Here is a 26,479-nt window from a genome sequence, read left to right on the forward strand (position 1 = left end):
ATTGCTTAGAGATACTGTGGTTGGATAATGTGTAGACATCTGTAAGACCAGTGAAGCTGTGTAATTGTCAGGATAGGGATAATCTTAAAAATTACTAGGAAAGAAGTAGCGAATAAACAGGAAGCATCCATACACTTCTGTATAAATCCTATATCTACACCTGTTCCCACTGGTAACCTAGCAGAGCGGCTTAGGATGGGGAGGAAAGAAAACAGCAAATACCATCCCAGACTACACTGGACACATCCCACTTCATCCTTGTTGGCATTTTTGCTTCCTTTGGGTGCTGGCAGGGTCCACCTCAGAGCATGAAGCTGAGAGCAGAATCTGATTTCAAAGGAGAATGTTCCCGACTGAATCTCCATGGTCTCTCTTGCGGCAAAGCCTGTCTCCCATTTAGTGGGGCTCCCTGAGTGCCAGGAAGCTCTGTAAGCTATTTGCAGTGCCTAGAGCTTTCTTGAATAGGAATATTATCTATCATAGAAGCAGCCTTCATCCAGAAGCCTGCTGGACACTTCCAAAGCCCTTCTCAAGAAATCAAAACAACAACTTGTTTTCAGGAATAATCAAACCTCTGAAACTGCAGCTCAGCATTTCTCAGTGATTCCTGCATAAAAAGATTTTGTTATTATGGCTCCTTCCGAGATATGCAGCTCTTGTGCTTTGCTGACGACTTCGCTGAAATCCATCATAACTGCCTCATTCATAAAAAGGGCCGCAGACATCATTTCTGAATTCCGGACTTCTCCGAACATTACGGGGAGAGTATACATTCCGAAAGGAAAGAAAGGAAGAAAGAAAGAAAGAAGGAAAGAAAGAAAAATCTGCTTTTGCTTGCAGGAATCTTGTTCTCTGTGGTTGAGTCATCACCAGGACTTTCCCAAGTGGACAAAGGCTTCTCTTGGGCAGTATCTGCAGAGCAGCATTCTGCAAGCTTAACCCTTCTGTGCCAAGCCTTGAGCTGGCCCAGGTAACCCAGCAATTCCAATAAAGCTGTCCTTTTTCCCAGACTTTCAACTGTGATTTCCATAGCAGAAGATTCTCTCGATTTCGTTTTTTTGGTGGAGGGAGATGGCATTCTGTGGTCATCTGAGGACTGTCCAAGCTTTTAGGACAAAGATGATAGCCAGCATTCTACCTGGTTTCCAGCAAAGCCTCCACCACCTGAGCCATTGCAGCCCAGGTTCCCGGGCTGCAGCATGGCATGTGGTCAGACCAACCAGCTCCAACTTTGTACATCCATAGTTGGCTTTTGATGCTCACCAGAGAGCAAACCTGAGGCTGAAAATTGGAAATGTCTTGTGCCTGCTTGCAGAACAGGCAGCCAGGCGTTTCTTGCAGCTGCAGAAAGAGAGGCTGTTCAGAGGTGGTCAGACCAGCGGTCTCCTTGCAAGCTCCTCTTTCAGCAGGTTTCCCAGCTTCTCCTGCCAACTGAAATCAAAATCTGGTTCCTGAGAATTTGCCTTGCATCATACAAAAAGCAGGGAGTTTGAATCTCCACAGGATGCACTTGCAGTTCCTTCCTCAAGCAGGATAGGCAGAGAACAGCTCAATTTGGCACCCCAGTGTCAGTGTTTATTTAGGCACATTTGAGGACCTGTGTATTGTTCTCTGGTTCCTTTTTGCAGCACATCCAAGCACCACACTCATAAAAGATAGACACAGGCCCAAGCCAGCCTTGAACTAATCTTCTACACTGCACTTGAGCTCTGCTTCTATGGGTTAATGAGCTGGGTTGCAGATTTTTGATTTTATTGGGAATTTAGACTTGGGCCTGTGTATTTACAAAGCTTCCCCTTTCTGTCTAATGAGTACCTGACTATGCAGAACAAAACATGTATCTGTTTGAGTTTCAGTAGGTTCTTCCTTGGGTGAAGTCTGAGCAGCAGAGAGACGGCTCCAAAGGAAAGGCATTACATTGCCTACATAACTGTTACTTAAACATATGGCAAGTGCAGTCTGCAAACCCTGACATCTGCTGTATGCTGCCAGTTAATAACACAAATCTTTAAAAAGCTTTTTTCCTTAACTCCTTCTCTAGCTGAACCTGATAGTAGGTCTTCCAGAGTGAAAGCCTAAATATATAACGCTGTGCTTGCCACTACTATGGCAAATGCAAATGTTCTCTAACAAGGTATTTTAGATGAATTTGGGAGTGCTTTCTGCAGATATCCCATCTGCATAGTTTCTTGGCAGAAATGTTTGTAGGACTACAAATACCAATGTCAGTAACAGAAGGTAATATGTGTGCAAAAAAGTGTTTTTACTGGAAACCTGATGCAGGCAGTTTATTCAGCCCATCAAGAGCAAAAGTAGACTGGAGAAACTGTTTGTCTTTCTAGAGTTACTTGATGTAGCCTGAATTTTGTCTGAGACGCTCACACAGTTTAGTAACCTGTGAGTAACCAGGGTCATCAGTTTAACCCTTTGAATATAGATAAAACGAAGCGGGGAAATGACAGGCCTATACTGGAAGTCTTATGTTCCTCAAAGATCCAGATGTCAGTAGGTGCTGTTCTGCACCTCTTTATGCAGCACCTTCATTACATTGCTCAGTTGCCGTTGTCCCAAGCACCTCTTTGAGCTGCTCCTCAAGGAAGTTGCTTGTGTGTTCCTCTTTCCAGACAAGCCGTGTGAGCTCTTCTGCTCTCCACTGGGAAAGGATTCCCCCGTGCTGATGGCAGACAGAGTCCTCGATGGAACTCCCTGCGGGCCTTACGAGACTGACCTCTGTGTACATGGCAAGTGCCAGGTGCAGTAACTTTCTCTTATTTCAAGTGATGCATAGTACGGGCTGGCTGTCTATGTCCTAAAAGAGCAGAATCCACGTGGGTGGCTGGGAGGTTGTCTCAGAGGTGAGAGGGCAGCCCTGTTTTCCAAGACCAACTGCAAGGGCTGCACACATCTCTCTTGATCTTTGAATTGTGATAAATGCCCAAGATATGAGATTATCGCTGAACAGCTGGGAACGTTCACTGACCGCAGTCAGTTGTGTGTCATCATCAAGTGGCTCGGGAAGGGAGTGGAAGTCTGGCTTGCTTAACTGCTCCATTTTGGCTACTGGAGGAATCACTGGGGGAATGATGGTGCTGCAGACTGCATAATAAATTGTTGCTAGCCTCTTGTGTCACATTATCAGCATCATGGTGCTTCTCCGCTCTGTCTGGGACCTATCTAGAAATACTGAGGACGTTTTTCGTTATCGATTGCTTTTTGGTTACTGGAGCTGCATGAGGCATTAGCTTTGCCCATTTAGCCTTACATCTGTGTGATTTTTATTACCTGTATTACTAGATAATGCCAAGATGAATTACTGTTAGGGCTCATCAGAAGTGGCTGAAATGCCTGTTTCCTTTGCCGTGAGGAAAAGCTTTCCTTCCTCACTGAAATTTCATTATAAACCTCCAAGCAACAGGGAATGTAGGTTTAGAGGAGGAAATCCTGCAGCCTGGAGCAGAGCCTAAACCAGTTTCCTTTGCCTTTCATCTGCACTGCTCTGTGCTCAGGTCACAGAGAGAGCAAATTGGAGGGGGCATAGGGCAGGCTTCCTTCTGCTGTTCAGCAAGAGCTGGTGGTTCCTGCATGGACTAGCTAAGCCCCAAACATACTCATTTCCTTTCATCTCTGGTCAAACAAGCTGACTGTCTCCAAGTTAACTATCTTCAGATTTTATTTTTTCTTGGAGTGAAGGTGATGGTTTGCAACAAAGATGCAGCTGGGAGGGAGGTGGAGGTTAGGGCATGTTGGGGTGATCCTTGTGATAAATCTCTTCCTCACTGTTTGCTGGACAGTGAAACAGTTGATAATGCAGCACATTGAATTATTAGGAGCCTGTCTCTTAGAGCTGCTGTTTTCCAATTCCTTGAAAATTTAGCTGAAGTTGTGTAGACCTCTGTTAGCTATGAATTAAGGGAGCCAGGAGAGGGAAGGAAGAGAATAAAATGTTTAAATAAAGATCTTAAAAAGAAGGCAGTTAGGATGGGTGTTGCTAGTGGTGTGTAGCAGTTGTCTTCAAGGCTTTTGTCATGGACACTAAGACAGGACAGACATTTCGTGGCTTTTCTCTGTCTGGTCCATGAGGCACGTGTTCAAAATCTGCTCCACACACATTAGTAATGTGAAAAAAGTTTAAGTCAGCTACTGCAACCTTGCCAGTGCTGGATTCTTCTGGGCAGCTTTTTCTCCAAGTTTTTCCTGGTCCTGATTATTTTTCCTGTGCTACGAGTTCCTCTCTTCCCTATAACCAAGTCTATTGTAGCCACCAGAACAGCTTTCTAGCTGAATCACCCTTTACCTCCAGTAATTTCATTGGAGACATGCTAGTTTGCCTCAAGGGCACACCATCTGTCAACTAGTGAGCAGTGCTTAAGAGCTACCAATTCCTATTGCTTTGAGCTCTCCAGGCAGGGTAAGTGAACACCATATTCTTACAAGGATAAGAAAGGTTTCCAATTTCTTCATATGAAGAATCTGAACAACATTGGTGGCTGGGGAACCAGCACAGGGGTTTGATTCTTTATATGCTCTTCAATACTGAGTGCCCCGCATGGAGCCAGGTCCATGGTGGAACCCAAATGACTTTTTATTTTTTTCTGCTTTTCAGCTGTACCTAAAAAGGTGAGAAATCCATTAATAACCTTTCATAGTAAGGGCAGCTGCACACCTCCAGCTGTGTGCCGTTGACCACTGCACACTGACATTGCTGGGCTGGCCAGCTTTACTGCTCCAGACATTCGGATCAGCCACAGACAGTAAATCAGACATTATGGCAATGCATGTTTTCCTCTTCCAGTGAGAAGCAGTAGCCAGCTCCCCTCCAATGAAAACCTTTATGAGCACAGAGCTTTGGAGGTACATCTTGAAATTGCACTCTAACTCGGGGGCAACTGCCTTAAACTGTGCAGAGAGGTGATGACAGCTGCAGAACATTCAGTCCGTTTGCATCTGGCTGAGAGAAAATGCAAAATGATCAATTCAAGCCGAGCAGATCTGAAAGTCTCATGTACTCATTTATCATACTCCCTTAAATGCACTTCAGTGCTGAGAATCACTGTATGTAACTTTGTACCCCATTTACTACAGATACTTGTCTAACTAGCTACCTCTTAAACCAATTTAGTCAGACATTCATTTAATTACACTTCTCATTTCTTTACCCAGTGTAGACAAAGCCTTACAGTAAGCATTGCAGGGGTCCTGGAGAAGAGAATAAGTGCTGAAATCAGAGGGTGGTATTGCTGTTACTCATTTTCTTTCATAATCCTTCTAGTTAAAGGCTTTTAAAGGCAGGAATAACACGTTTCCAGTGTAACAGATGTTTGCAGAAATCACTGCCTGCAAACACACGATCCAGGAAATGTAACAGCTCTTTTCCCTTCACGAGTAAATGCTCCTAAATGAAACTCACGCATTCTTGTTGGGAAAATGAATGCAGATGAATGTGGCAAAGAAAAAAACGCCCTTGTAAGGTGAGGGGAGTTTTGAGAAGAGAAGCATCAACACATATTTTCAAACACACCTATTCAATTTTATCCTGTCCTTTCTTAGAAGGGTTTCTTTGAGGATAAACATTTCATTCTTGATAGTGATAGAAGCATGCCAGCATAAGGATGAAATAATAAACTGTGCAAGAGCTTCAGGAGTTAGTCTCAAAATGAGGACAATGCCCTAAAGTTGTAGTTTTAGTAGAAGCATTGCAGAGTGAGAATGACAGCACTTACCCCTACCATCTCCTGAGCAAACACAGACACCCTGTTCTGCATGTACAGAGAGCTCTGACTTTTTCTTCTTGAAATGCGCAGTCTTCTAGTAGGGATAATTCTTTCTCCTGGAATTTTTCAGAGGCAGAAAATCTCTAACAGGCCAGAGAACAGCAGCAGCACCATGAAGCTGGTGATGAGGAAAGTGGGTGCAGCGACAGGCTCTATGGCCTCTCCTGTCACCGGCCTTCACCAAGCCTGCTCTCTGCCAGGGACGTTTCGGTCGTGGTGAAGATGGATGGGTAGGGCAGAGCGACCTGCAGCTCAGATTGCTTTTGTCTTCTCCTATATCTCTTTAAGCGACAACTGGCTTTCAATGAGAAGGTTTCCCTGAGATTTTACTCCCTTTCAAGCACACTTGGCATACATTTCTCACAGAGCTTACATTGGTAGCTACACACTTCTAACGTCTTCCAGTTTCTGAGGTGCTCCATTCTTTGTTCTGTTTGTGCTGCTAATGTTAGCACCAAACTCCTGGCAGAAGTGGCACTAAAAAAGGTGTGAGATGTCACACGGCAGCAGTGTGGGGAGAGAAGCAGCTGCTTTGCTGACTCGTATGGTGCATGTGACTCTGTGCTGGCTCCTCTCAAAGGAGGATTAATCCAAGAGAGAGCAGGAAAGAACTTCCTAATGGAGACTACAGGTGGCACATGAGGGTGTAATCTAAAGTTGCTTTGAAAACCGTATCCTGTACAGCAGAACTTGGCTGAAGATCATGGGCAGTCTTTGCTGTGATTTAGCAGTTTAAGATGTGAAGATGTTTGGGCTCTATCTAGTTTCGTCATGAGTGTTTTGCCATGTCACAGTTATTTTTAACTTGTTGGTGAAATCTACAGTATACTCACTGATGACAAGCCACAAACTAGGCGGTTTTGGCATAGAAAAAACGTTGTAGACTAACTTTCTTCTAAAAGCAGTTGTCATAGATGAGGATAAAATGCAAGCCTAAATTTGAAACTGGACACATGTTCAAAAATAGCTTTTCCAAATCAGATGAGCAGAGCGTCAAGAGAAGGCCACAATGAACAGAGGTAAAATTGCAGTTGTCTACTGGATCAGCTGTTGGCAAATGCTTTTTTTGGTGTATTCAGTACCAACTTTTTGCTTTGATTGATGCATGGAGTTCTGGCTTTGTCTCCTCACTTGAGTATTTTCCATTCACACTTTGGCGTTACAAACTGTGGTACAAGATGTTCCAGATGGGGTAACTCTTCAATTCCTGTATCTGAAGCAGTGTAGTCTCAGGCCTACAGTCTGAGGCCTAGAAAGAATAACAGAGCTTTTCATGAATAGAGGGTAGCAACAAAAAAACAAGATTTTCAGTATTCTACTGCTTTCTTAGCGTACTTTACAGTGGGATATGAAAAAGAAAAAAAAAAAAAAAAAAAGCGATGCTTTTGTCCTGCTGTTCCTCTTTTGTGTTAGTGCATGAAGAACATGACAGCCATTTGTTTGTGTTATCCACCTAAGAGACTTTAGGCTAAGAGGTTTGTAGCTGTAACAGCCAAGTATCAACCAGGAGGAAGCTATTAATGTACCATGTCCTGATAAACCTACATTCCTTTCACATCTAGAACTCACGTGATGTCTCTTTTAAAGATGTGGCACTTCGATCTAAAATCTGGTGTTATCTGCACCCCATGGACATTTATACATATCAGAACAGAGGCAGGATGTAGTCAGCTTGAAGGTATCAGTTCAGATGAGACTAGTTTGGAAGAGTCAGAGAGAGGTAGCCACAAAAAGCAGCCAAGGAACGGAAGCAAAGGAGTTCCTGGTGGGAAAGGCCTCAGGGTGGGGAAGGACTTTGTATTATTTGCACGGTCTTACAGCCTGCTCTGCTGCCAAAACCCAGGGCTTTGACACAGTCTTCAGGCTCTGTGTGTGAAGGGATGAAGGCAAGGAAGATAATTCGATGTTGAATCAGCATGCTCTGTACATGATCAATTTGTAAAATGGCACACATTGCATCAATATTTATATTTGATCCATTGAAACAGCTAGTTAGCTCAGCATGTGGGAAGCATTATAGTTTTGTGAGCCTACAGTGTCATTTTTTTACGTGGGGTGGGTGTATATAGCAGAAATAATTGTGTTTATGTAGCAAAACATACTCACGCAGGCTGTATCAATTGAGCTCTTGCGTAGGCATTCAAAATAAAAATAAAAATATCATTAAAATACCCAAGCAATACAGAAAATAGTTCACACACTGAAGAATCCAAGTGATGCACATGCAGAAGAGTTTTCCTATGCTGGAGCCAGCAATGACTGAGGCTGGAAATACCACCCAACAAGCAGTATTTTCAGATGTCTAATTATAAGAATGAGAAGGAGGACCAGAGAGAGAAGGAAGGGCAGACTGACATATCGGCTCAGAGAGAACAAACTCAGGCCTGTGGCTCAGCAAACATGCCAATATAAAGGTCAGTGGATATTTCCAAACCAGAGTGTCAGAGTAGGAGGCTGCCTGAGTTGAAGGTCAGTAAGAAGCCCATGGATATAGTTGTGACCCTCCTTGCTGAGGGCTTGAAAACGAGGAAGACTGTCTTAGCATGTCCTGCCAGCACTCCTGCGTTTTAATGCAGGCAGGGGACCAGCTGTAGTTCAAAATCATTCTTCCTTGCCCAGTTGATGCTGCTAACTGCAGCACTGCTGGCTTTCGGGCAGCTGGAACTCCTGAGCAGTGTTAACACTGCTGCATTGCAAAAATTACGGACGTCACTGTCTGACTCAATGTCAGACACTACAGGGAACTTCCAAGAGAAGGACTGGCATGGGGAATCGATCCACATGCTCCCCTAGATGAACAAATGGTGGCTAGAACCAGACTTTTTTCATTTTTATTCTTCCCTCTGAATGCAGAAGAGCTCCAGTTATCAAATGCCCTGCTCTCTCCTTAGGAGATCATATTGACAACAGCCCAAAACTGCTTTACTTAGCCCACTCAAGAATGATGGATGTGAAAGTAGCCAGCTATACTGGATGGACAGGCCTGTGCATTCAGCTCTCTTACATCCAGGATAGCAGTTGGATCAGGAAACACGAGATTGTTCTGCAATTTTTCTTTCCTGAGGATGTCCAGCTTCCCCTTTTGCACTTATGCTTCTTATTAAAAAAAGATTTCCTTACCTTGATCAGTATGCTGGACTGCACAGGAAGCGACACAGAACAAGTTAGAGATGGTAAAAATCTAATAACTGCTTTGAGTTAGTTGGGATTTAAGGGATTGTTTCTGCACTGTGAAAACTTGTGTTTGGAACAGGCAGCTTGGGCTTTGCCCTTTGCATACCATCGAATAAGTCCTCACATCTTTGAAGGCCTCCTGCAGACTGAGAAAAGCTTCATATATTTTAACTGCTGACAGCATAATACAATGTGGCAGTGAGAAGCTGCTGATGTGCAGACTCCGTGGATCTCCCCCCGGCCGGGGGGGGATTAGAGCTCATGGGGCCTCTGGCTCAGAGCAGGGGCTTCTGCACCTGGGGGAGGCCTGGAGCTGCCCCTCTGCGGTTCTGCCCTACAAGGCGCCCTGTGGAGCTGACATGAGTCTCCATGCTCAGCTTGCATCTCTCCAATCCGTGGTCCAAGCACTGCTTGGGAACCCTTTCCTCCTGGGAAGGGTGATACGGATTGTGTTTTGCTCCCTGATCCTTCTAGCTCTGTCCCTTCCCCTTTCCTACTTGCTTTACAGGCAGCAGTGTTTGCAGTGTGTCAAGTTTTCAAAGCATCCAAGTGACTGAGGTGGTCAGTGTAACACATTTCTAAAAGGCTTCGGAGCTTTTGGAAATCCACTGTCAAATCTTAAGAAAAGCTGTTTCATTATGTACCATTATTAAATGTACTTTTACTTTGGAAATGATTGGAAGGCTTGGGAAGGGGGAAATGAGCTCTGATGTTTATACAGACAAGAGTAAAGTGCTTCCAAGGTATTTTTCCCCCCATAAAGTGGCAAGAACGCACTGATTTTCATCTTGAAGCCAAGAAAACTGTTTTATTCTCTTAAAAATTCTCCCTTGTAAGAAGCCATTTCCTAGCCCAAATCCAGCAAGGGTGTTACTGCTCAGGACCTGGGCTGCTGGGGAGCGTTTGCCCTGCAGAGGGTGGGTGCTACAGCAGGGAATGTGCACGGGCCATTTCGAAACCTTTCTCCAATCCCAGGAGCTGGAGCAAAGGTAAAAGGCAAAAACCAGCAAAGCCCACGATTGCTAACACCTCGTTCTCTGCCTGCATCCCTCACAGCCCTGCAGACTCCCCATACAGCTCTGGGAATAAGTGTGGTTCAACACTCACTGCATTCCCTTTGTTAATTTGTGCGCTCATACAGTGCTAATAACAATGGAGTACAATGAAAGATAGCACAAAAGCCTTAAATTAAATGCAGCTTTTCCAGTATCTCAGCGGGGTGGCAGACAGGCATATATTTCCAGCTGCCTTTCAGCAACACCATTAATAAACCATATTTATTTTCCTGGAAGGAGAACTGCTGGGACATCCTTCTGTTTTGGGGGCAGAATCACATTCAATATCCTTAAATCATTGTTGGACGTAGGTGTGAAGTTTAGCTTTGAGAATTGCAACTGCCAGAAAATTCCATGGTCTTCTACCTTATTTCACTTCCCGTTTACGCAGTTTTTCTTAGTTGGTGTCCATCAATTTACATGCTGTTCTAGTTAATAAGCAGCATTCCCTTGTATGTGTTTATATATTTAAGGCAGTCATTCTTTCTCAGCATTTGTCTTTCCCTAGTGATTGACTTAGACAAACACTGCACCAAAATATGACTGATTTCTGAGGTTTTTTTGCTCTCTGAAATACATCTGGACTGTGGAGTGGCCAGAGTAAGGACAAGGTTTGAGCTCAGGTCCAAATTACGCTGCTTAGATACATGCAGTCTCAGATAAACAGTCCAAGTTCTCTTAATCTTTCCCCATTTTCCTTATTTTTCAAAATGTTCGTTGTTTTGATTTTTCTGTAAGATATCTCTTCAACTTTTCTCTGGCTTTACTTTTAGAAGGCAAAGAAATGGGAGACCCACCAGCCTCATTCAAAGTATTATTATTAGTGACAGTCCCACTAACTCATTTGCCAGGAAATTGTTTACCTAGAGAGAATATATCTTGAGCTTATTTTTAGCAGGAAAATCTCTGCTAATATGATGCATGATGAGAACTCTTGTTTCAGGAGAAATGTATGTTTTAAGATTGAGTTGCTGGTCATTCTGAGAGTCTGATATGAACCGAGAAGAATTTACACAAAATGGTCGCAGTGATGGTATAATGCCTAATTGTGTTGCATTTTAGCCCTATCAGTCTATAAATGGCCTATGAGTAATAAAAATTTGACCATTCTGTTAATAACTGTCTGAAGAAGTAAAACTGCACTTTTTTTTCGGTAAACAATTAGATTGGTAGAGAATTATGAAAATACCAATTTAAATGAAGCTTTAGGAGAAATCATTATGTATTTTTTTACAATTGAATATTAATACAGAGCAAACGCTGTATTATATAAGTGTCCTCAGGTGTACAGGTTGGCCAAAGCTGTGTCCTCTCCTGCTTCCATTTAAGGATTTGTGCGTTGCAGGTAGCTTGAGCCATTCAATAATGGGATCTTTTTTCAGTTATTGCAAAAACCCCTGAAGGATCCTAATCCAAAGTGGAGCTTCTTCAGCGAGCAGCACATTGGAGCTTGCGACAGAACTCTGATTTTTTCTGTGGTAAATAGCTAGCACCGGGGCTGAGGTTACTTGAGTTAATTTTCCAGCAAAGTTAAGCAAGCCACGTTTCCCTCTTCTCTGAGTTGCACACTGTAGTAGTCATGATCCTTCTCTCTGAGATGCCTTGGAACTTCTTAGATGGAAAGTGCTAAACAAACTTGAAACAAATTAGTGTGATTCAACACAAAATCAATGGCAATGGCTTGAGTACTGTGGGAAACTCTCCTCAGTCTTCTGAGTCAGAGTTCTGGCACGTAGTATTGGGCACTGCTGGGCATTGCCGAGTAACCAGCTGAACAGTTTCAGATGGGTGTTCTCCTAATTCACAGCGTGCTCTTCCCTTTCAGATTTTTCAGTCAGGTGTGTATCTATAGAGCCTCAACTTCAATGTTTAGAGATATTTTAACCTTGCAAACAAAATAACGGGGACCTGTGGTTGTTGTCATTAGAAAATTGGCTGCGATGGAATCATTGGCTCAGCTGCCAAAGAGGATCGCTGTGGAGTCTGCAGTGGTGATGGCAAAACCTGCAAAGTGGTGAAAGGCGACTTCAACCACACCAAGGGGATGGGTGAGTAACCCTCAGCAGCATTTCAGTGTGGTCAAACTGTCTTAACCGCTTGAGGAGAATCAAGAGGTAGTGATACTCTTCTCAGGTAGTACTTGACTTACCTGCTAGGGTAGACATAAAAGCCCTAAAATTATAGGTTTTGATGTAGATGTCTAAATGGTTCTGACTGTTCAGGACGTTTTATTCTTGCAGACATAGGTGGGGGATTTAGCACCACTGATTTTCCCAGTTTCTTTCCAGTTGTGATGCTAGGGAAATTTCTGGGGAAATATCCAGTGGGGAATCAGTGAAAAGATACTCAAGAATAAGAATGTTGACTCTCCTTTGCTAAATGCCCCTAGTCATCTTCTTGAGTGGCTAGGTATGCAAGGAGAGATAAACAGCGTTCAATCTTGTCACTTGCTGAGCCTCTTTTCAGATGGTTTGTTGGAAGTGCTGAGAACTTCCTGGGATCAGGCCTCATGGGGCTGTGCAGCTTCCAAAACTTTGTATACACACACACACACACACATATATATATATATACACACACACACACTAGGACACAGTCATTTCATGTGATGCTGTCTTTGCTTCCTCTTCCATTGCCCAGGTACCAGCCATTGCCTCTATTTGAAATTCAGCATGAAGTTTCTCATTTTGAATGCCACTAGTGCTGTTGATTTTAAATAGAAGAGATGAAATCATATTATCTTCTCCAGTGGGAGAAAAGTCTGATTTCAGCACCCTCTTTGGGGTTTCAGAATGATGCATGTTGTATGTTCCAGATGATTCATGTTATAATCAGGAGATCTCAGCTTAATGAAAGAGACCTCCCCTCTAAATATTTTCCTGACTCCCTGCCAGCAATAGATCAGTACAGGTTAAAAGAACTTCCATCACACTTAAGACTTTTCCCTCTCTTGTTACACATGAACGTATGTGCAGCTTTGTGTGAGAATTAGTCTTTGTTTCAGAGTTTCCTTTCTGGTCTTCTGAGAAACCTGTTATCACTCATCTTGATCAGGCAAAGGGAGAGAAACCCAGATCTGGGACTTGCAAGCTGCTCTAGGAGGAAGGAATTGTCCAGAAATAAATACCTTTTCATTCCTGTAATGCAAAATTGCCATTTCCACATGCAGGAATACATTCAATACGTGCTACTGCAGGACCAAATTCAGCAAAGCACATAAAGACCTCCTTTAAGCTCACACTTGTGGTTAATGATAGTAAAACAGCAGCGTTCTTGAATCACAGTCTCAGCACTGAAGCCTGGAGCTCTGGTCCTGTTCCTTGATCTCTTCCTCTGCACCTTCCTTACCAGCAGAGCCAGCCGTGACCCGTCGTATCCTCTGAGGTGTGGGTATGGTTTCCCACCTCCGTGGATATTTCAGGAGCACGTTTGCACTGCTGCATTGCTAGGACAACCTGTTGAATGATTCCTGGGGGGGTTTGCCTGTCATGCCCTGATTGGCTTTTACCTACTTGTGACAAGGAATGTGCATTTGGTGCAAATGATGTAAAGGGTTTCTTGTTCGCACTAAGAAAACTGTTATCTGTATTTGTAGCGTGTCTTACAGCTGTTCATGAATTTCTTAGTTGCTTCTGAAGAGTAGCCACCTTTTATCTTTTTCAACCAGATTACAGATAATATTTTCATTTATGGATTAATTTTAATGAAAGTTGGGGGCAGTTGAGAATACACAATGCAAATACGGTAGCAGATTCAGGGCCCGGATATGTACAGGATTGCACAAGTCAGTGACAAATTGCCATGAATTTGCTGCAGTCTAACTCAAGGCCAACATGCCACATGAAGTGTGCTGATTTATTGCAGAAGTTGGCCATCAAGTAGCAAGATGTTGCTTGTTGTGGAGTGGTACCCGGAGCCTTCTGCAAGTGGGGGCTCCACTGACAGCAGGATTAGTCCCTGTATGTCCTGTGACTACAAATCATGTTCTCAAGCACCATTTAACTGAACTAAATCCATGCCAACTCGTTTCTGTTTCTTAGTAACCAATAGTCATTGTAAGAAGGTTTCCACGTGTGTGATGGCAAAGGCAAAGGCTGTTCCCAAGTGTTTCTCGTGTAAGATGCTTGAATGCTGTTTGCAGTGTTGTTGGGTGTTGGTGACATCCTTTGGTGTTGGTTCTGTGGTTTCTTTTCTTTTCTTCTTCTTCTTTTTTTTTTTTTTTCTTTAGGTGAGAAGATTGTTATCAAAAGCCATGGATAGATTTCAAATCCTTTTACTATTCAGTTTGGTGTGTCAAAAGTATTAGGTGTACAGGTCCTTTCCTTTTAGAAAAGTTTTCTGGATGAAAGAAAGCTAAATTTCCATTAATCGAGTGACAAAATCCTAGATCTGTTGCTTTTTTCCCCAGTAAGATTGTCCCAGATTTTGCAAGGTTCTGCCAGCAGGCAGGGCAGGACATGCAGCCTTCAAAGTCCCTCAGAAGAGATCCCATAGTGGAGATGTTACCAAGCCCATCCCAGTTCTCCTGCCACTGTCCCTCGTAGTACAGGGCAGCCAGAACCATACCTGTTCAGTAGCTGATTTATCTAAATCTTCTAATAAGGTAATTAGAAAATTATCTAAATCTTCTAATAATTTATCTAATGGCTTCTAAGAAGACACCTGCCCAGGCTCTGAGGCTGTTCCTTTAAGAATGAGGTGTTTTTCCCACTGCATCTCATCTCCACTGATCTTTCTCAAGAACACAGAGATTATCATTGCTGCTCTTTGTCTGAGATTGAGAAAAAAAAAAAAAAAAAAACACCCCGCATGTACTTGAACATTTTAATGACAAACATAATAAGATGAGATATACTATTTACTGTAACAAGGATTTTGGGGACTAAGAGAGTCTTTACTTGCCTTTTATTTTTTTAAGATGATTAAAAAGCGGACTATTTATTTTGCTGGCTAAGAATGTCTTTAGCCAGTACAAGAAATTCTGTTCATGTCAATATGTTGTACATTGAAATGATGAGAAAATGGAGCCCCATGAATAACTCGAGGTGTCTTATGAGGGTTTTAAGTAGGGCACACGGGCCAGAAATTATTGCAAAGAACCATTCAGCAATAGTAGGAAGCTTTGAAATCTATCCATAACTTCTGTATGAATTTTTTTTTCCAAGCCAGCAATCCCATGGCTGTAAGTGGACAATGTTGGGTAGATGCCCATGGAAGAATTAAGCTAAAAGCGAGTGAAAATCGTTGCAATCTTTGGCTGCTGAGAAAATGAACATATTGTTACTAAGGACATATTTCCACAACACTGCAGCAATTGGCACTCAGTAAATGTGGTGAATGGTCTTGGGGACTGAGATGCCCAGCTGGTTCTCATCCCTCAGACAGTAGGGAAGCAGCACTGCTCCTCTCCAGCAGGTAGATGGTGCAGCCTGAGTTCCTTGGCTACCAAATTGAGACCTGGCATTGAGACGCTTTTGGAGTAGGATAACGGGGTGAGCACTGCTGCCTTTCTCATGTCCGTACAAGAGAAAGATATGAAGGTTCAGTGCCCAGGGATCAATACTTCCAGCCATGGGATAATTTCTCCTTTACCTCAGAGTCCACATTTCACTAAGGTCCCAACCAGGAGAACAGCTCTGTAATAGATCAGTGACATTATGAAATTCACACTAAACTTTCTCTTCTTTCTGGGAATAATAATGATGGCTAACAATGGATTTTCCTGTGCGAGCTGCCTTCCTCTTGCAAATCTCTCCAGCATTTAAATGAGGATACAGTAGCCACTGTTCACATATTAATCTGCTTGATGACAAAGCCACCCCTTTGTTCTGGTGTCTCTCCTAATAGGAGTTACACCATATAATTTGTATCTAGGATTTGCTTCAATCACAGTCTTACATTCCTGAGACACTGATGTAATGCAGATTATCCAGAAAGATTGGTGTGTGCCAAAGTAACTGTTCCCAAGGTGGAGTATACTACATACAGCACTATAAATTATCAAATAATGAAGTTCTCTTGTTGTACTTTCAAAGCTTCATCTTAACAGGGTGATTTATGGGTGAAATTACTAGAAATACTGCCTGATAGTTGCCAAATCTCATCAGTCTTTAACCAGCTCCTCATTTAAAACAGAACTTTAAACCCAACCTTGCAAACTCCTGCATTGCAGACAATTATCCTAAGACCTAACAGATCTTTGAGAGTCCTTGACTCCGGGCCAACCCGGAGACTTTTTTTGGTTGTACTAGCTGACACTTGATAATCTTTCTGGCAATCTGCAGTTACAGTTTGCTTAATAAAACGTGCCTGGAAAACAATGGGGATGTTTTCTAGTGCATTTATCTCAAAAATCAGGAATATTCTGTGACCGGCAGCCTGACTTTAGCTCTGTGCACCAGACTGGAGTGCTGATAGCAATCTGAGTTTGTGCCTGTGGCAGAACTGCACGGATGGTGTATTTAATATGTTTGCGGTAGGATTTGACCACTAACTCGCACAGTCTTGCTGGAAACTGTGACTAAGAGTGTCAAGACACTTCCATGGGACATGCCCAAGAGTTCTGCATCGCCTCTGAATGGACAGTTCAGATCCCTGCAACTGCAAAGTGGTTCTTGGTTCGCTGCAGGAAAAGGAAAGGTCAGCAGTCGGGTTTGTGCCACATGAGCTCAGGGAGTTACCGGAGCACGTTTGTATTCAGGAGCTGCGAATACAACCCCCCGAAGCCATCAATCAGGATTAGGAATTACATGAGGAGAAAAACCTGGTGCGAGACCAAACTAAACAGTCTCCAGAACTAATACCCTATTAATAGCTTATACTCCACTATTTACCATTGTAAAAAGTAACATAAAAGTCAGCTTTTCCACGTGGAGTCTCTCTCATGGCATGGTGATGAAATGCGAACGTATTTATGGCGCTCGCTGAGCCTCGGGTCCGGCTCCGCGGCTCGCTCCCCTTCGGAGCCCTGGGACACACTCCTGGCTGCTGCAGGGTCACAGGCCGGATCCAGAGTTCACTGAAGTCAGTGCTTGGTTTTCCACTAAGTTCAGTGTGATTTTTGTATCCAGCCCTGCGTGATTTAGCTGTGGGCATTTGCATCTGCCTTGTGATTAAAAAAGAAAATGAGTAAGTAAATAGTCTCCCAGTAGGTATGTTAAATTACCTGAAACTTGGGCATGTTCCAAAGTGGCTTCCTAACGGGGGTATTGAGGTGTGTCATAGGGCCTGTTTCACCTCGGTGGCCTGCTGTTAATCACACCTTGGCTGGGTGCTCACGTCTGCTGGTAACTGTTGGTCGGGTTTATGTGCAGATGCACAGGGGGGCAATAAGGGTTTCTCTCCTAGGATGTTCTATTTCATTGTAATTTAGTATCTCAGCCAATGAAAAAACAACTCCTGGCAATGTCAAGAATAGGATCTGACGTCTGTTTGCTTTGATTTTATAACAGATTTCACTGTTGCTTTCAAAAAACCACCCTGGGCACAGAAATTGTTCCCAGTTGAAGCCCACTCTGTAGTAGGAGAGGGCAGAGCTCTTGCTCTAACCCCTTTATAGGGGATGTGGTTTGCAGCCCTGTTGTCCCTCTTTCCCTTTTTGCTGCAAGGGATGATTGACTTTGAGACAACCTGACCAAAGGAGAAGTACATAAAATAATAAACTAAATAAAGAGGAACAAGTGCAGGGAGAACTGAGCGGAAGTGACAAAGGAAAAGTTTAATCCAAAAGAATGATCAGGGAAAGGAGGAGTGTTTCTGGGCCGAATCAGCTTTGCAGAAGCACTTTACAGACCCTGAATGATCAGGCCTTATTCACAGCACAGCAGAGGGACCGGGCAGCGGGCTGCCTCAGCCGGGGAGAAGTGGATCTGCAGGCTGAACCCCCCAAAATGCCACCTCCCTGTTATGGCTTTGAGAGAATCACTTATTCCTGAGGTGCACGAGGTTTCCAGCATCCTCCTGTGTGTGGCCCCTCCGATCAGTGTAGCAGAACCAGGGCCGTTCAACAGCAATTGCTACTCTTTACCCCAGCATTTCTCCAACCTGTTGGTCTAGAGGGGCCTTAAAGGCAAGGCTGGCATAGGACAGCCTGACAGAGCCTTTTAAAGCAAAAAAGGAAGAGGGAAAATACAAGAATGAGCTACGTAACCTCTAAAAGAAAAGTGAGATTTGTCATCACCAAGTTACACAGAGCAAAGTAAATTGGGTGGCCAATTAGAAAGAATCAAATCACAGTTGCAGTAAGATTAGTGTCACTTACAGTGTCAGTGTTTCGCTACAGACACCAGTGAAGCCAGTATAAAAACACTCCTGGACTCCGAGGCCTTTGAAATGGCCCTCATGCCCCTCAGATTTTTCTTTAAAGGCAGCACTTCCACCCCATGGAACAGGAGCGTAACTCCAGACGGGCCTGTAGGGGGGAAAGAGCCTGCATTTCCGTAACTCCTAATTATTCGTTATCTTATTCTCTGAGTCAAAAAGGGTATAATTATATCACGTTGCTGGTTGTTGTAGGGAGCATGAAGAGGCCAAGAGAATTTCAGAAAGATAAAAACCAAAAGACTTCTATAAAAATATGATGGGGTGCTGTAAAAACTTCCCTTCTATGTCAGCTGCTCAGATGGTTCAGCCTGGCGTGCGCTGCTGCTGGCAGGGTTTTGGGGTGACTGGTGGCCAGTCCTGGATAAACTTCCAGCTCTCTTGTTGAAGGAAATCTGAGCTGTGGAATTCTGCTTAGCAGCCTAATGCAAACAGTCCATTAACCATAAAATCCTGCAGAATTTTTGTATAAAGCTCATGTGTAAATGAAAACAAACTTATTTTCCACGCTTTTCGCACTGATTCCTGCTATTTTGTTTTAGTTTGGCCTGCGTGTTTTGTGGAGAGGGACTTTGATGGTTCCGCTCACAGCCCTGAGAAGGTTTCTCTGCAAGGGGAAATCAGGAGCATCTTTTGGGAACAAAATTTCAGATCACAGGTGTCCTGCTCTGTAACTTGCAGTCTTGTTCCTGACCGTAACGCTTTGCACCAGCTCTGAGATGGTCCTTCTGCATCTCTGTCAGTGTCCAGAAAGGCCAGGCTGATGCAAACGAAGCAAATCTAATTAGGCCCAGGCACAAACCTGAAGGCAGAGCTATACAGCAAATGTGCGTTTCCTCCCTCTTCTTAGGCTGGAGTAATTAGTCATAACCATGCAAGTCACAACAGTGAAATTGGGCTGCCACAGCAGGGATCATTTGAAGTGTTTCCCACCATTCCCCAACCTGGGCAGGAGTTGCTTTTTCTCGGTGAGATACTGCATGATTGATGCTGTGGGGTTGTGTCTGGGGGATGCTCTCACCCATGTGCCCTTGTGTTGCCACAGGTTACATCGAAGCAGCTGTGATCCCTGCAGGTGCCCGACGGATCAGAGTGGTTGAGGATAAACCTGCTCACAGTTTTCTGGGTAAAAAAAGACAAAAGAGAAAAAAGATGTTTTTAATTAAAAACTAAGGTCTGTTTTCTGTTAAAATGACCCGTAAGATGACAGGTTTGTTGCTGTCAAGAAGTAGCTGTTGCTTTCATGCTTGTTGCAGTTGCTGCCTGCTTTTTTGACTTAGTTTCAAGGTGTTGATTTGATGTGGAAACGCATGATGTTTACAGGCCCTGTGCCCCCAGAAAGGACCACAGAATATTGTACGTGGGCAGTAGGGTTCCTGAGCAGCACTTGCCATTGTGTTGCACAAAGCTGCCAGGAATACCTGGGTGTTCACTTGATGCTGTACCCAAAGCCAGATCCTGCAGTCCAAGATGGGCAGATGCAGCCTCTGGTCCACTTGCCAATATTTTCTCAGACCAAATCGTTGGTTTAATCCTCTCATTTCTCATTTCTGCTTCTGCAATACTCACGTTGTTAACAGGCTTCCTGTCCCTCCTTTGCCCTTTGGAGAAAAAAAAAAAAAAAAAAAAAAAAAAACAGTTTCAGCCCTATGTGTGTATGTTGCTCTAGGACAAATTCATTGTCCAGTTATCAAGTTCAGGATTGGATGGGCATTTCTAAAACGCAGCTAATCGTGTTTGCATCTGTCAGCCTGGTCATCTGCCTCTCATCTCAAAAAAATAAGTGTTCCTTATCATGTCATTACTGTGCAGTTTATGAAGTCTTTTATCTCTGATAGATTAAATTCTTTGTCTCCACTCTAGAGTTTAGTCTAGTTTACTCTAGGCTAGTTTCTCATCTAAGTCTTAGAAATGCTCATATCCCACTGCCCTGAATTCGCACAGGAGGCCTGGTGGGAGTTCTTATGCTCTGCATCATGCTCCTGTAGGGAACTGAAAGAGGGTTGCCCAAGATTCAAAACAACACCCCACACATTGAAACATCCTTTGCCCACTCTGTGCTGCATGGTCACACGTCAGGCAGGTGGTTCTGCCTCTCTTGAATTCTTCATTCTGTGGATCTATTCTCTGTGGGAAGAGGAAAAAAAAAATACCCCCCCAAGTCCTTCTGTACCTAGTGAGCTTTTGCAGCTTGCAGTTCCCTGCACTGTCAAACCCAGGCATTTCTTGCTGTTAAGTTCTTTGGCACGTGTTTTTTCTCCTTTGATACCGAACAGTGTCTCTGCCCTTCCTCACACTGATGTTCTGGTTGCAGTGGTTGGAGCAGATGCATGTTCCAGCTCTCCCCTGTTCTCAGGAGTGTCATCTACACACTGGGACTCTTCTCACTTGTGCCTATTCAGGTTCTTCCAGAGTGAGGTTCTCAGGCTGGAGATGTTGATGGGTTTTAGGGCACAAAAACGCTCTGAAAGATGGAACTGTTTGCAGGCCTGTGGTAAGGACTCTGAAGGATAACAAGTCTTCTTGCCCTTTGTCCTCCTCTATTTTGCAAAACGGGAAACTGAGGTACTGTGATTTGCTTGTGGCTGCACAGTGAGTCAATAGCAAAGCTCAGTCTAAATCCTGGTTTTGAATTTCAAATCCTGGGTTCGGGTTTCTGTTTGTCTTCCTTATAATCCTCCTCCCCTTTGCAGCCAAGAGGAGATACCAATATCTGGTAACAGGATATAGGATGCTGCTGAAAACATTTACAGAATGATTTTGTGTTGGGATTTCGGGTCTAGTGCTGGTAGTTTTCTGTCTTGAGCTGCCACCAGAGCTGGCAAAATCACTGGTAAAGAGGCTTCTCATCTCTGTCTCATTCCAGCTTTGGGGAAAAGAAAGAAGGGTGAATTATGTCGTTCAACAGCCCTTGGGTTAAAGCATTGGCATTCATGACACTTCTTGGTGGGACGTGTATGTTGCTGCTGCTACTATTTCTGCTGATGCTGCAGCCAGATCACTGGGAGAGGATTACGCCTACATGGAAGATATTTAACATAGCAAAGCACTGGCGGAACAAAGAGAACCAATGTTTCCTTGGATTTTGCAAGCATTCTGCTTTCTGGAAGCCAGCCTTTTGGTTTGTCTTAGTGGGATTTGCACAGGGTATATGTCAGGGGCTCAGGCTTTGGTAGATAGAGAATCTGAGAGTTAGTCGCTGCTAGTGACTGCTTGTTATGAGCACATAACCTTGACTTAAGCAGATATCTCTCCACTGAGGGGTGGCTCAAGACTGTGTATATTTGAAAGCAGAATTGGACTTTGCATACATGACAAAGAGGTAGTAATTCTTGTATGGTTCTTAGTTGAACCTGACAAGTGGTAATCTGGTCATTTTAAAGTTTCCATGTACTTTCAGCTCTTTGATTCATTGTCAGGAACCAGGAGCTTTCAAAATGAGCTTTTTCTCATTCCAGGGACACTGGACACACAGAAAAGATAGCCAAAGAATGGCAGCAGTAACGTTCCAGCAGGACAAAAGATAGTGACCAAGGGAACTAAATCCAGTCACTGTTATGCCCCAAGATGTGCAGTTAAGTGCAGGTCTGACTACGGAAGGATTTCCTATCTCAATTAGACTGACAAAGTTGAGCCTAATCAGACCCAATTTCCACTCAGGTACAGTGCTTTGGAAATGAGCCCAGTGTAATTTGGAATCATTATTCCATGTGCTGGGAGCTGTGCTTGAGGAATTTCCCTCCACCTACAGTCAACCTACGCTAGCTGGCTTGGCTGGCTGTAAAGCTTAAAACCCACCTTGAGCAGGAAATGCCTCCACAGTTTGTGTCCACAGGCTGGAATCAAGCTGGAAGGACCCAAGGTGGAAATAAAGATCTGACTAGATGCCAGGTTTAGAAATGAGTTGGTCAGTTCCTGTCTTCCAGCCAACAAGAAAAAGAGAAATTATGGGTTGTTGTTGGGGTTCCTTTTCCCTTTGCTCCTCTATTGAACAGTTTTGAGCCAAAAAATAACCTGGAAATATAAGAACAGATGGTTGCTACTTCCTAAAGAAAACTGTTGCTCCATGTGTAGTTTGATAGGACTGCATATGAGAGTTTTTAGGGAGGCAACTCCACCTCTGAAGTATGCACAGGAAAGGATGCATGGGAGAAAAGTCACTAGTGGTTCCTTACTAGGGAAAACTGCTTATTTATGAGCCCACGCTCTGGAAATGCTTTCCTATCAGGGGCTGTAAATAACTGAGAGGGACCAAGCTGAAGTGTTTCACCTGCAGTAGGTGTGTGCAGCACCAGGCATGGGAAGAAGAGCAATAGCCTCTGTTCGAGAAACCAGAGGATTTTATAGCTTTGGTGTCTACTGGTGGGACCTACTGGTATGAGGACAAACAGTGGGGAAAACACTTTGGCTCAGAAACTCAGCTAAATCTATAGCAGCCTCATGAGGTGCCTTTGAGAACAGGACTGATGCCAGTCCCTGTATGGACCACCTATGTCCTGCTTATTGCAAAGGCCAGGCTGCTGACCCATGCTGGGAGTGCGGGAGAAGTCTTGTTGGCCTGGCCCATGACCTGAGCCCTGGCCCTGTTTGCCAGGGATCATTTTTACAGCATAGATGATGCTTTCCGAGTGCCTGGGAGCAAGACCGAGCGCTGGAGATGCGGAGGGAGCTTTTGGTAGTACGCGGTGATGGATGTTTCAGGTGACTCTTCTTACCTACTCCAGCTCTTCTAGAACCTGTGGAGCTTGTCATGTTGAGCTGAGCAGAGCAGCTTTTCAGGAAATCCTCCAAAGGGAAGTCTAGCTGGGATTTCCTTCCTCCTGAACCTCCTGCAAGGAAGGGAGGAGTTGGCCACTAACTTCTTCACTGTAATAGCTGTATAGAAGGTGATAAATGTGTATTATCCAACCAGAAGGAAAGGAAGGTCTTTATTAATAGTTGAGTGCTGCAAGCACTCCTCACTGTTAATTGGACCAAGCTGATGAGTCAGTGTAGTGCCATGGGCAGGAATCCCACTTCCCTGCCTCCTAGGCATGCTGTGGAATTGTACATAGTCCATGCATAGGCTAGAAGGGTTTGCAGGCTGTGGGGGCGTGATCCAGAGGGATGACAGTGGAGATTTTCCCATTGACTTGAAAAGGCTTTAAATCAACTCTCCTTACCTTCTCTCAACACACTCACTTAAGTGAAAGCCAAGGTCTTATTTTTAACTGGGAGAGAATAAAATAAGCTTGAAATGCTGGAGGTTAAGAAAACATCTTGTTAAAGGCTTAGCCAAGAGACATAGTAAACCTTGAACTAAGGAAACTCAGTAACTGAAAAACACAGGCTATCCTGTCTGATGTCTGGGCAGATTTGATATGTGGAACACGGATCTCCTCAAAGGGCACCTGAGACTTTCTCTCTTTCAGAACAGGGTCTGCCAATTTTCTTTTCCCTCAGCACATCACACAGATATCTGAATAATTTTGCTTCTCTAGTAATGTGGAGAGCACAGAAATCCCTAAATGACCTGCACTGGCAAGTCACAGCACTGCTATGTCCTTGTGGCTGGAGTGGAATAATTTCAGGGATGCTGATGCAAGAGGTTTTCCTGGAAGGTAAAACATAATACTCCAAGGATCTTCCTTCTAAATAATCATCTTCCTGGGCTTCCCTTCTGCCTCTGGGTTTGCTTCGTCATTCTTGCTCGTGTGCGGAGGCACTTGGAGCAGGAGTGTGGATCAGCAGCAGCTCCAGTTTCACATGTTCCTGCAGCTCGTGGGCTCTGCAAGGAGGGTGGCTGTGGCAGGTAGTTCCTTGCCCACTTTTGTCCTCATTTGCAGCCAGGTCTCCATCAAGCCCAGGGCGAGACAACGTCTCACCTGCTTCTGCCTTTTGTTTTGAGAGCAGATAAGGCAGCAGGCACTATGCTGGGCACCAGCACCACTCACTTCTGCTGTAGCTTTGTAGTGCCTCTCCAGGTTCTTACCTGGCAAAAAGCTTCTGGAATAATTCAGAGCAACCTCTGGTCACTTTAAATTGTGCCTGTAACTAGTGCTTGCAGGCTGAAATATTTCACCCTCCAGGCCTGAGCAGAAAGTGGTATTAAGCTCATCTGCCAAGTTTGCTTTCTGCCCACTAGCCAATGTTCTTCCCTCTATAGCCTGATGAAAACTAAATGGCACCGTGATCGGTGTTTGCATTATGGAGTGCATGCAAGCTCTGGAGCGCTTTCCTTTTGCGCTTGCAGATCTTCACATATGTATCAACATGGAGGTTTCTCTGAGGTTTTCTCAAAGGGGTTTAGGAAAATACAGTTTCAAAGGTTCATTCTGCTTGGAAACTTTAGTTAAATGTGAAGTTTTCTGGCTATCTTTATAAGGAGAGTTTAGAGATAAATGATCTATAAATTGAGATAAATGATCTATACTACAGCTCTACTGTAGTATTAGGTTCTTATATCATGCGTATCATTTTGGTATGCTTGTCCAAATTTATAACGGCATCTATTTTTAGAAGCTTGAAACTAAATAGTTTGACTTGGGAATAATCATTAAAGTGATATAAATACTGATTTCCTATGTACCAGATACACCAGGCATGTTTATTTTATAGGCACATCTGCATATCTACTATGTAACCTTTGACTAATAATATTGAGATCCTTTTAGGAAAAGGATAGCTCTGATCACTCACTAGTTATGCTTATAATATTATGTTAACGCTTTGCACTCCACTCCACTGTATAAGGAAAATGGGCCAGTAAATTCTGTCCTTTTCTACTCAGTCACTTCTGCTTTTGGGTTCTTGCACGTTCACTGCAGTATTTTAGGCTTACCTTTAAATCAAAATTCACTGAATTCAAAGAAAAAGATTGTTGTCATGCAGATTTTTCTTCACAAAAGCAGAACTTCTTATCTAACTGAATGCAACACTATGTCATGAATATGTGTTTCAGATACACTCCTAAAATAGATCAAAGCATGGTAGAGTTCTACTGTTTAGTCCTATATTAGGAATGTTTTTCTGAGGATATCGGGTAGTTAATTTTCTTCTTTGTAAACTGCTGCTGGAAAGGTTTTTTTTTTTTTTTTTCCCTCTCTCTTTTTTCTCTGTTTAAATTTTCTGACAGTGGAACAGCACAGAGAATGCCTCAAAGTACTGAAGCTAGAGAACGTTGCTTCTTTAGGAAGCAGAAGCTAATAATTTTGTTACTAAAACCTTAGCTGTACCAGTATATGTCACATTATTGCTGCTTAGTAACTATGTTAATATAGTGAGATATACCTTCATTAACTGAAATACAAAATACGCGTAAGTTAGTCACTAGTCAGCTAAAATTATATTTCATTTTTCTTTAAAACGCATGTCTGTTACAAGACTACTGCATCTTGTGCTTCAGGTGGGCTGAGACTGAAGCTCAATGGTCTGTATTGTAATTACAGATTCGCTTTCATTTCACCCCATGGTGTTTGATTCTTTCCAGCTTTAAAAGATTCCAGTAAGAGATCCATTAACAGCGACTGGAAAATTGAGCTTCCTGGTGAGTTTCAGATCGCAGGCACTACTGTCCGGTACGTGCGAAGGGGTCTGTGGGAGAAAATCTCTGCCAAAGGACCAACTAAAATACCACTACACTTGATGGTAACTTTATATCCTTTGTTTGTGTTTCTTAAGTGATGCAACATAAAGGGTTTATATCCTAGCTCAAAGTTAAATTTTGCTTGTGTGCTTCCTCACCAGAGTTTTTTTTCAAAGCTATCCTGTTGTGTCTCTCCTCGCATTCTTTTGCAGCAGTGCAAAAGCTGGAAAAACCCATCTTACTTAAAAGCAACTGGAGCCCTGTTCTAGGAGAAGAAATAGTGTCCCAGTAGACTCTCCTCCAGGAGAGGACACTCCCATAATGTGCCACAAACAAGGTGACAAGTCCCATTCTAAAGGATGTAGGTTTCCACAGACGTACACACTCACACACACAGAAAGTATATTTGCCCTGAGTGCCTCTGCTTATGCTAGAACATATTTTGTATTTAAATACACTGCTAATTAAACGGGCAGTATGGTGATTTTGTATGTATAGAGGATATGTGTGAATTTGACCCTCTACAGTGACTTATTTTTGCATAGAAATGCTCTTTGTTTTATTTTTATTTATTTGTTTTGTATTTTAACATGTTG

General features: G+C 43.4%; 1 protein-coding gene across 1 annotated transcript in view; it reads left to right on the plus strand.

Annotated features, from left to right (window-relative positions):
• Positions 1–26,479, plus strand: part of ADAMTS17 (ADAM metallopeptidase with thrombospondin type 1 motif 17) — a 166,718-nt gene that overhangs the window by 100,095 nt on the left and 40,144 nt on the right. Inside the window, exons 13-16 of the mRNA XM_088527984.1 lie at positions 2,625–2,752; positions 11,928–12,048; positions 19,365–19,445; positions 25,788–25,945. Coding sequence (XP_088384110.1) covers positions 2,625–2,752; positions 11,928–12,048; positions 19,365–19,445; positions 25,788–25,945 — 488 coding nt within the window. The remainder of the gene's footprint in view (positions 1–2,624; positions 2,753–11,927; positions 12,049–19,364; positions 19,446–25,787; positions 25,946–26,479) is intronic.

The sequence above is a fragment of the Tinamus guttatus genome, unplaced genomic scaffold, assembly GCF_059628265.1.
Source record: "Tinamus guttatus ecotype Peru unplaced genomic scaffold, ASM5962826v1 Tinamus_guttatus_pri_ptg000004l, whole genome shotgun sequence".
In the NCBI taxonomy this organism is placed as follows: Eukaryota; Metazoa; Chordata; class Aves; order Tinamiformes; family Tinamidae; genus Tinamus; species Tinamus guttatus.